The following is an 11,246-nucleotide window of genomic DNA, read 5'->3' as shown; positions in this document are numbered from 1 at the left end:
ATATAAAAAATTTAATTAAAAATAATATATATTTTAATAAATAATTAGAAATATAATTAAAAAATATACAAATATTTTCTCAAGATACGATAATGATAATAAATGGGTAAATTTATCTTCACATATTATGAATCTTCCTCTGCATTAATTCCTCCAATAGTAAGAATATTAGAAATTTCCAGAAGTATGATACCGTTGTGACGTGGGCCTATCGATAGTAGCCAACTATATGTAGTTCAACCAATGAAAACGTATGTTTCCTTTAGTACGGACACTTTGGGACCAATCAACATAAGCCACGACGAATTCACCTTGTTAATATCCCGGTACTAAGATCTCTGTAGTCAGTCATTCCTAGTTGTTCGTGTTATTCGTCGAAGTCGTGCTGAGAGTAACAAAGTTTTTTACTTAAAAAAAAAAAAAAAAAGAAAAAAATTAAAGAGACATACTTATATATTTTAATTTGGTAAGTAATAAATATAATATAAATAAAATTATTTAAATTATATAAAAATATATAAATAGTTATTAATAAACTGGAAAAAGTATTATGTTTAGAATTTCACATAACGCAAAGAATATTTCGTTATTTGCCACGTCTTGGTATGAAATTGGAGTTCATTTTTTATCCAAAGTGAAAGAATTTCTTTTAAATGTTTGTAAAATATGTTAAATGTAATTATTATACAGAATATTTTAATTTTAATTAATTTTTATCATTTAATTTGAAAGAATATTTTACATATCGAAATATATTCATCAAAATTAAATATTCCAATGATTTATTTTAATTTTTTTTATTAACTACATTATAAATAAAAATATTTTCTTTCATTGTTTCATAATATTTAATTTTTTAATTATTATATATTAATTGTATATGATAATTTTTATTACTTTGCATATCAATATTAAAATTTTTTATGTATAAAATATGACTTAAGATATTGTTTGTTATATTTTTTTTATTAAGTATTAGATTTAAAAAACAAATATTAAAATAGAATGTTATTTTAGATATTATATATTATAGATATTTAAAATATAAATTTCAGGAATTCTATATTCATTTTACAAAAGATCATTTATATGAAAAAAATGAAAGGAGTTAAAGCTCTATTTTTATTAGGCTTAATAACTTTTGCTTTTGCAAAAGAAGAAAAACAGAAAGAAGATATTGGAACTGTCATTGGAATTGATTTAGGCACAACATATTCTTGGTAAATAAATTTAAATCATATAAATACATATATATATTTAATAAAGAAAAATATTTATAATCTTAGAATAATTTATTGTTTTAGTGTTGGAGTTTATAAAAATGGAAGAGCAGAAATTATAGCTAATGATCAAGGAAATAGAATTACACCATCGTATGTGGCATTTACTGCTGATGGTGAACGATTAATTGGAGATGCAGCAAAGAATCAATTGACTACAAATCCTGAAAATACAGTTTTTGATGCCAAACGATTAATTGGCAGAGAATGGTCAGATCCTACTGTACAACGTGATATTAAATCCTTTCCATTTAAAGTAATTGAAAAGAATAGCAAACCGCATATAAGAATGGTAATTAATGGTGAAGAGAAAGTATTTGCACCTGAAGAAATTTCTGCTATGGTACTTGGTAAAATGAAAGAAACAGCAGAAGCATATTTAGGCAAAAAAGTTACTCATGCTGTAGTCACTGTACCAGCTTATTTTAATGATGCACAAAGACAAGTAAATATAAAATATGTTAAAATATTATAAATATTATAAAATATAAAATATTTTAAAAAAAAGATCTAAATTTAATTTTGAAAATATTTACTGAAAGTAATTATTTTTTATTTAGGCTACTAAAGATGCAGGAACTATTTCTGGACTTGTTGTTATGAGAATCATTAATGAACCTACAGCTGCTGCAATTGCTTATGGTTTAGATAAAAAAGATGGAGAAAAAAATGTATTAGTTTTTGATTTAGGCGGTGGTACTTTTGATGTCAGTCTACTTACAATTGATAATGGAGTATTTGAAGTTGTGGCAACAAATGGTGATACTCATTTGGGTGGTGAAGATTTTGATTTACGCGTGATGGATCATTTTACGAAATTATATAAAAAGAAAAAAGGCAAAGATATTCGTAAAGATAGTAGAACATTACAAAAATTACGTCGTGAAGTTGAGAAAGCTAAAAGGGCACTTAGTGTTAGCCACCAAGTATGCTTCGTTTTATGAAGATAATAATATTAACTCTGTATAATATTTAACTATGTATAACATTATATATAATTATTCTGTTATAGGTGAGAATCGAAATTGAATCTTTCTTTGAAGGTGAAGACTTTTCTGAGACTTTAACACGTGCCAAATTTGAAGAGTTAAATATGGATCTTTTCCGTAGTACTTTGAAACCTGTACAGAAAGTTTTAGAAGATTCTGATATGAATAAAAAAGATGTAGATGAAATTGTACTTGTTGGAGGTTCTACTAGAATTCCTAAAGTTCAACAATTAGTTAAAGAATTCTTTGGTGGTAAAGAACCATCACGAGGTATTAATCCTGATGAGGCTGTTGCATATGGTGCTGCTGTGCAAGCAGGTGTACTTTCTGGAGAACAAGATACAGATGCTATTGTACTTTTGGATGTCAATCCACTTACTATGGGTATTGAAACTGTTGGAGGTGTAATGACTAAGCTTATTCCAAGGTAAACAAATATTTTTTATATTTTTCATTTACATATATTACATATTATTAATTTTTATATAAATAAATAATTGTATTTGTTTATAGAAATACTGTAATTCCGACGAAAAAATCGCAAATCTTTTCTACTGCATCAGACAACCAACATACAGTAACCATTCAAGTATACGAAGGTGAACGTCCAATGACAAAAGATAATCATCCTCTTGGTAAATTTGATCTTACTGGCATTCCACCAGCACCACGAGGAATACCACAAATTGAAGTTACTTTCGAAATCGATGCTAATGGAATTCTTCAAGTATCTGCTGAGGATAAAGGAACTGGAAATCGTGAAAAAATTGTTATTACCAATGATCAAAACCGCCTTACACCTGATGATATAGAAAGAATGATAAAGGATGCAGAGAAATTTGCAGATGATGATAAAAAATTAAAAGAACGAGTAGAAGCACGTAACGAACTCGAATCATATGCATATTCCTTAAAAAATCAATTGGCTGATAAAGAGAAACTTGGCTCAAAAGTCAGCGATTCCGATAAGGCAAAAATGGAAGAAGCTATTGATGAAAAAATTAAATGGCTAGAAGAAAATGCAGATACTGATCCAGAAGAATATAAAAAACAAAAAAAAGAGCTAACAGATATTGTTCAGCCTATTATTGCCAAATTGTATCAAGGTGCAGGTGGTGGAGTTCCACCAACTGGTGGAGATGATGAAGATCTGAAGGATGAGCTTTAACTAAATGATCAATACATGTATTCGTCCTAATTTAGACTGAATTAACATAATCTCATGCAATATTGCAGAGATTAATACGTCGTTGATACGTCAAGTATAAAAAGACTGATCGACGAACGTTTGTTATTCATTAAGTTATCAGAAGTAAACAATACATAGTTATGGAAATCATTCTGTGTATTGTTCTGTAATGAATTTATCAGTAATAATCATCTTGATCTTCTTGATGAAAAAACATCTAATTAAAGAAATTTTATTGCTGAGAATAGCTTAATTAGTTTTCGCATAAGATTCTGCGCGTTAATTTATTTGAATTAATTGTTTTTGTATGTTTTATTATATATAATCAAATAAGCAGTTGTGTAATTCGCGTTACAGATTTTGCAATGTATGTATGAACAAGAATGAATGTGCAAGCGGGTATGACTTGCGTCTATTACTGCCTGTAGAAAAACTATATCGTACTATGTACAATATAGGAGTTCTGTATGAATGAATGATGTCATATGTATCAGTATCATGGAAATAAACATTTTTTCAGTAAATCATAATAAATATGTTTTTTTTATAATATGCCAGGTATCTTGAAAAAATTATTCTAGAAATAGATTTAGAAAAAATTTTATTCAAAGATATTATATTAATATTATAACAAAAACAGTTTAAAATTTATTGAAAGAATTAATTCTTAGTTTTAAATGTCTATTGTGTATTTTATCGAAATATAATATTAACAAATGTAATAATAATATAACATATTCTTTTGTTTATCTTTCTAATTTTTCGTTTGTTGAAGCGATCCAGTCACTAAATACTTTTTTCACATTTACAAACTATTTAGGTACAAAACAATATTGAAATTCCATAACAACCATTTTTTGTAATAGAATCTTTTGTAATTAATTTTTGATTTTTCTTTATAGCTTATAATTTGGTTTTATAATTTAGATAAATAACTATGATAAATATAGAATTAAAAAATAATAATACTATTCTCGATCAACGTACGCAAGCACATAATAAAAAATGTTATATCGCAAATAATTAATTAGCACAAGAACAAATTATTGGACATTATCGATTTTATATTTTCTTTGAATAATCATTTATGAATATAATAGATATCAAAATGAATAATAAATAGCTGATATCTATATATAATAAAAATAATCAAATGAATACAATTTAGTATACCTTTTTTTTTTAATAAAAGAAATATAAAACCAAAAAATAACCATTCTATATAATTCACAAATTAAATAATTTAATTTTTGTGCATAATTAGTGCAGTTCTATTGTGAATTGATATATTCGGTATATAGAAGAGATATCTTGTTACTTCTTTTATAAAAATTTAATGTTTGTTTGATTGTTTCAAAAGATTTATAAGAAACATTAAACATTCTTTTTGCAAATCATCAAAGTGCAGCACTAAAAATGCAATTACAGATTTTTTTTTTAAACCTAATCTTAAAAAATATTACAATTATATATATTTTTAAATTTTGATAATTAAAAAATATTTATATGAATACATATTCATAAAATGAGTAATTTGTGCTTCCTAATGAAAATTAAATGTTTCAGATCGAAATATCAGATCATTTTTTTATGAGGAAGCTAATTTTGCTTGAATAAGAAATATGTAATGCAATCAAGATAATATTATACTATATATTTATATATCTATACTATATATCTTTTTTTATCTTGACATGCATTATATTGTTTATTATGAAATCTCGAATTTTTTATTTGCTCTTTTTTTATGGTAAATATTTCTTTCTTTTTTTATTAACTAGCATGAACACATTTAATATATTGTTTTTCATATTTTCATGAAATAGAACAGCACAACCTGAGTTTTAGAAGAGAAGTATAAGTTCACATATTTTTTTTAGATAGTCTTCGCTGTTCTTACAATCTTCTTGTGAATTTTTTTTCTTTTTTACATTTTGGACGTATTCTTACAATAGACAATGACATGTCTAATTTACGCTCGAAAAGAAATACGATCGAAAAGAAATTTTCTTTATAATTATAATAAAGACATTAAAAAAATATTAATATCCCTTGACGATTAATTCCAATATTAATAGCTATAAGTTTTAGTACCGTTATCAAGTTAATTAAAAATTGTGAAATTTAATACGTAATAAAAAATGGCAGTTATAAAATGACAGTGATAAAATATAATTTAAGATTATTTTAAAAATTTAATATTTTTAATGTTTCTTTTCGATCGTTAGATAAAAACTTGATATTTAATATTCATTACTTTGTATGATATCAATGAATATAATCAACTACAAATATAAATGTAGTTGATATGTTCTATTATTTATAAAGAGTAAATAATAAGTAGATGCGCGACTATATTAAATGTTTTATCTTCTATTTTTAGAGTATTTTTGTAAAAAAAAATTATTTTTTTTTCTTTTACAAAATGACACAATCTAACCGCTTAATATAAATAATCTTTTCAAATACAATATAAAACATCATGAATATCTATTATGAAATTCCCTTTATAAGATGATACAATCTAGTCACTTAATATATATAAATAATATTTTCAAGTGCAATATAAAATGTCATGAATATCTATTATGAAAATTTATCTAAAAATATTTTTAAGAACTGATAATTCGTAAAGATTTTTATTATTAAGATGTCGCGCAACTAAGATTGAAAATTACATTCAGAATATATTTTGAAAAAATTTAATCTCTAATATAATATTTTCTATGCTACAAACATGATTTTGTTCAAATTTTATTTTTTTTTATATAAGAAACTAAGACTTTGTTATATTTTAAAATTTATAATATATAGCTAATATCGATCTATGAATTACCGAATAGGCTGCAAAGAACACGTGAATATTTAAGCACTTAATTTAAATATTTGTCAAACCTGAGTATCTATCCACGTCGTACTTTTTTGCAACATTTCTTAAGAAAAACTTTTTCACTTTGAAAATCAAAGGATTTCATAAAGGTAATTCAAGGATCGCAATAGAAGCAGAGGTATCTATAGATAGTGTCATATTTTTTAATTTTAAGAAAAATTGATGTGCTAATAGATACTAATTAACAAATGAAGCAAATACATGGTGTGCCTCTGGTTTACTTACTTTTTCATCTAGTTTGAACAATAACAATCTGTATCACAGTATTATATTAGTAATGTATTTAGTATTTGTCACATTTACTTTGGATATGGCAAATATAATAGTAAAATTATACTAATGTAAATCTATATTCTTTGGGGCTAAATGCATATCACAGTGGGAAATTTTTCAACATCCTATTCTCTTTTTTTTTTTAATTATTGGAATTTCCAGAAGCACACCAGTCTTCAAAAAGTATCTTAAAAATCACATTATATTTATATCTCTTATTAAAGATGTTACAGAAAGCTTTACCATCAACCAGTGGAAATAAGCAGGCAATACATTAATATATTAAAATAAAAGTATTTTTCATCATTAGTCAAAAATGCATCTTATGTTAAGATACTTGTTTTGTATCTAATTCTTATTCTAATTTTAGCTGCGCAACTAATTATATCAAATATTAAGCAATAAATTAGTAAATATTTAATTGTTTTCTAAATAATAAAAGGTGGTCCATAGCATTTCAAACATTTTTCTTTATATAATCAAATTGATAATCACAGATGTATCACATTTATTTTCTTGTAAATTATTGATTCATTTATCAATATGTCATTCTTTTAAGTAAATATTTACAAAATTTATTGGACCACTCTTTGACAAATAAAAGGCAAATAAAATGAAAATTACACAGCTCATCCTAAATACTAAAAACATGCAATAAATATTTATTAATATCAATGTGTTAGTATTAATATGAGAAAATACCAGTTAATAATGAAGAATAATCAAATTATCCTTTGTTTCATCATATTAAATTTGAATAAATAGAAAAAAAAATTAATTTATCGTGAGTATAGTATTTTTGTATATTAAGTTAATTAATGTCAATTGACAATATTAACAACAAAAACAATATGGAAAAAAATCTTTTTTGTTTAATATATTATTTAAATATGTATTTTTTTTCTTTGAATAGTCAAATATTATGATTAAAATTATTTTCTTCATTTTCATAGCAAATTTTTGATAAATAAAAAATTTTGAATTACTTACCAATTTTTATGATACTTACAAATATGAAAAAAGCCATGCTTTGATGGTGATTTTAATTCTAATTTAAAAATTTTATAGTACTTGGTTCAACAAGTGCATGCTCTGATTGTTATACAAGTATCAGACTAGCAACATTTACAAATTATTTAAAACTATTTTATGAATTTGATTGTAATCTAAGTATTTCGAAGTATTTCTTAATTAATGATCTCACAAAAATTATTTTAGACTTATTTGTTTAAGAATCAAATTAATGTCATTTTAAAAGCGTAATAATTGTTTAGCTAGTACTGCTTGCCAAATAAGAAATTGCTATGTATACAGTAACTAAAACAAAGATTTTGCAAAAGCTTGTATAACTACAGGAACACTAGCATCAAAACCATTAATTGTTAAAATACTTCTGTCAATTTTTTGTTTGCGATAAGTTGATGAAGAACATACAGCACAATTTATTAATCTGAAAATAAATAAATATAATATTTAGCTTATTTATTTTTATAAAAAAAATAATTTTAAAAGACTTACTTTGTATTTGTAAGTTTAAGTTTTGTTTTATATGCCTGAAGAGCCTCTTCAGATGCATCAGATTTTTCTAATATTTGATCTACAACGTTAATAAATACGTCGTATTTATTGTTCTGATGAGCAGCCCATGACATTGGTTTACCCAAATTTACATTTCCAACAGGCATCTGTTGTAGTCTTTTCATAGTTTGACCAAAAGAAGCTGTTTTGTCAATATTCATAACATGAATTCCAATATTTTTAAATGTGGCAATAGTGACATTCTTCTCACTACGAAGAAGTGCAAGTGCAATTATGCATCCTGCTTCTGCACCATTTATATTACCGCTACGCCAAGTATGTGTTTCTACCATTACTTTATTCATATTAATTGTTATCATATAACGTAAACCAGTTGGTTGTATGTACTAAATTAAAAACATTTTTTAAAAATATAATAAATAAAAATAATTATTTTATAAATAAATTTATACTTACAAGAAATGAAAGATTCAACATTTTATAAAGAGCATCAATGATTTTAGAATTTGGCTTAGATGGAATTGGTAATGGTTTCTCAAATTGTTCTTTAATTTTTCTTTTTTCATATGTTAGTGGTCTTTGAAAATTATATATTATATAATATTAATAAAATATAAGGAAAATAATATTAAAATAACAATATTGTCACTCACTTTCCAGAATTTTCATAATCTCTTATTGTAACCAATACCAAAGCTGGATGAACTTTATCTCTAGCAATATTCTCTTCATTAGTGATTTGATCTATTATTTTAGAGACTGTTGGTGAAGATGGTTTTAATAATTTAAGATTATGTATTCTTTGCAAATTGGTCAAAAGCAGAATTAAATTCATTGATGGTATTAATGCATTCCAAACCTACAAATGAATTATTTTATTATAAGAAATCATATGTATTAACAATTTTTAAGAATTTTAATTATTTTGCTAATACTTCTTTAGATTTTAATAAATGTCCAGGTACATGATCTAATGTTAATTTATACATTTCCAAAAGACCTGCTGCTCGAACTTCATCTGTACAATGTTTAAAATCTTCAACATGTTCAATATATTCTAGAATTTCTGAAAGTGTAGGATCTTCTCCATATGATTTTTTCATTTCTTCTAAACCACGTATTATATATTTAAGAATCATTTCTCCTCCTATTTAATAATATACTATTTAATTAATAATTTAATTATTTATATGATGATAATATTTTAATAAATACCAAGATTATTGGGTACAGGATGAGATAATTTTATGATATCTTTATGTTTCCAACCATATCTGCCTTTGTATCTTGTAACACACTTTGCTAATTCCATTGGTGTTTTTGATAAATACCAATTATTTACAGCTTTTCTTAAGCCTTGACCCCATCCATGTTTTGAATTGCTCGTTGCATCAAGTTCTTTTTGTTTACTTATTTGAGAAGCAAATTTTATAAATAAAATAAAATGTTGTGGCAATACACAAATTTTGTTTAAAATTGCATATGCTGCATGACGTAAACTTTCACTTTTCATTTGTCTACAGCAAACAGCAAGAGCAAATACTAATGTTTCTGGATTTGGAACAAGATTATTTTCAAATGCCTATAAAACAATAAACTTTTAAATTGTTAACATAAATTATTTATATATATTTTATTTTAATACTTATAATAGGATTTTACTTTTATAATAATTTGAATTGGTAATAATTGTTTTTCTGTATTTTCAGCTAATTCTTCAATGGATGGAACATTTTTAGCCAAAAAATAGTTATGAACAAACCAATTTCCAGGTTGATAATCAGGATATTCTTTTCCAACATAAAGAAATTGTGATAATCGTACTTCAGGATCATTTGGATCCAAATCCACTGCCATTTCTTAATACACAATACTATAAAATATAATATAATTTAGATAAAAAATAAAAAATGAGTATTTTTTCATTTTGTTTAAATAAATATAATAAATTTTTTTATTGATAATTAATATATTAGAAATTTATTATGTAAACTTTGTTACATATTCATTCAATTATAAAATTATGCAATTATAATTGTTAATAACTTTTTGTTTAAAAAATATATTTCATAAAATTTGATATTACAATTATTTTTTAATAAAATTTGGAATGTAACTTGGAATAACATAGTAAGTAATATGTAGTTTTATTTAATTATATACATTTGTAAATAATCTCATATGTATGATTTTTTCTAAATTTTTATTTGTTTATTTGTATTCATAAAAAAAAGTTAAATTTCATATATGTATAACAGAATATAGTAACAGGTTTTATTAAATGACCTGATAAGGTAATACGAAAATGCGATGTGACATTTAAAATAATGCATATTTGACTTATTAGTTATATAAATACAATACTTATACAAATACATAAAATTTAAAAAATTTTAAAATGTCATTATATACATTCAATTCTTATTACCTTGTGTTAATCGAAAAAGCAATAACTCGAAACACAATCATACAGAACAATGTTTTATGACGTACAAAAATGTACTGTCGGAAGAAGTTATGCGATATAGATTTTGAGTCAAATATAAAATATAAAAACTTATTGACTTCTAGAAAATTAAATATTTTAAAATAGAACTTTTAATATAATAAAAAAATGAGAGTTTTCTTTTAAATATATATTATATATATGTTTTTTTTATAAAAATTTAGTAGATTTAAAAATATTTTTAAAATGATTTTCATTATAATTTACATATTTATACGAAATAATAATGAATATTCGATACATGTATACATGTATTTAATATATATACAGTTATCCAATTTTTAAATTATAGATTTCAAATATTTTGATTAAAAAAAAAGTACTTTCAATTTTCATTTATAAATTTTTTATATTTTTATTTTTTATTTTTAATTTTTAAAAATTTTTTTAAATTTATTTTCATTTTTAAATTTTTTCTTTCATATTTTATTGTAATAGTACAATAATAGTATTATAAAATAATAATATAATAATTTAATGATCACAATTTCATAATAACATTTTTTTCTTTCTTTTTGTTTAAATAACAAATTTTTTATAGTACCATAAATACCATAAATTATTGATTATTAATTAACAA

The 11,246-nt window shown here is 23.4% G+C and overlaps 2 protein-coding genes across 2 annotated transcripts; one reads left to right on the top strand and one right to left on the bottom strand.

Annotated features, from left to right (window-relative positions):
- Nucleotides 1–310: 310 nt before the first annotated feature.
- Nucleotides 311–3,992, top strand: LOC107997049 (endoplasmic reticulum chaperone BiP). Its single transcript, XM_062072200.1, has 6 exons — nucleotides 311–466; nucleotides 1,056–1,220; nucleotides 1,305–1,725; nucleotides 1,841–2,206; nucleotides 2,293–2,696; nucleotides 2,783–3,992. The coding sequence occupies exons 2-6, from the start codon at nucleotides 1,090–1,092 to the stop codon at nucleotides 3,435–3,437; spliced, it is 1,977 nt and encodes a 658-aa protein (XP_061928184.1). The 5' UTR covers nucleotides 311–466; nucleotides 1,056–1,089; the 3' UTR covers nucleotides 3,438–3,992.
- A 50-nt stretch (nucleotides 3,993–4,042) lies between these two features.
- On the bottom strand, nucleotides 4,043–10,949 carry LOC107997048 (RNA-binding protein RO60). Its single transcript, XM_017055386.3, has 8 exons — nucleotides 10,589–10,949; nucleotides 9,823–10,033; nucleotides 9,376–9,742; nucleotides 9,096–9,307; nucleotides 8,814–9,019; nucleotides 8,617–8,737; nucleotides 8,140–8,546; nucleotides 4,043–8,071 (listed from the first exon to the last, which is right to left on the bottom strand). Exons 2-8 carry the CDS (start codon nucleotides 10,015–10,017, stop codon nucleotides 7,939–7,941), a joined length of 1,641 nt encoding a protein of 546 aa, XP_016910875.1. The 5' UTR covers nucleotides 10,018–10,033; nucleotides 10,589–10,949; the 3' UTR covers nucleotides 4,043–7,938.
- Between the last annotated feature and the right edge of the window lie 297 nt (nucleotides 10,950–11,246).

This window comes from Apis cerana, linkage group LG3, assembly GCF_029169275.1.
Source record: "Apis cerana isolate GH-2021 linkage group LG3, AcerK_1.0, whole genome shotgun sequence".
In the NCBI taxonomy this organism is placed as follows: Eukaryota; Metazoa; Arthropoda; class Insecta; order Hymenoptera; family Apidae; genus Apis; species Apis cerana.
This window is presented reverse-complemented; position numbering and strand designations above follow the sequence as displayed.

What these genes read in the sequence shown, in the direction of transcription:
- LOC107997048 (XM_017055386.3), bottom strand. Translation starts at nt 10,017, where the DNA reads ATGGCAGTGGATTTGGATCCAAATGATCCTGAAGTACGATTATCACAA. An exon ending in GATTATGAAAATTCTGGAAA is followed by an intron (nt 8,738 to 8,813) that starts GTGAGTGACAAT and finishes TAATTTTCAAAG; the next exon opens with ACCACTAACATATGAAAAAA. An exon ending in TGTTGAATCTTTCATTTCTT is followed by an intron (nt 8,547 to 8,616) that starts GTAAGTATAAAT and finishes TTTTTAATTTAG; the next exon opens with TACATACAACCAACTGGTTT.
- LOC107997049 (XM_062072200.1), top strand. Translation starts at nt 1,090, where the DNA reads ATGAAAAAAATGAAAGGAGTTAAAGCTCTATTTTTATTAGGCTTAATA. An exon ending in CACTTAGTGTTAGCCACCAA is followed by an intron (nt 2,207 to 2,292) that starts GTATGCTTCGTT and finishes ATTCTGTTATAG; the next exon opens with GTGAGAATCGAAATTGAATC. An exon ending in ATGACTAAGCTTATTCCAAG is followed by an intron (nt 2,697 to 2,782) that starts GTAAACAAATAT and finishes ATTTGTTTATAG; the next exon opens with AAATACTGTAATTCCGACGA.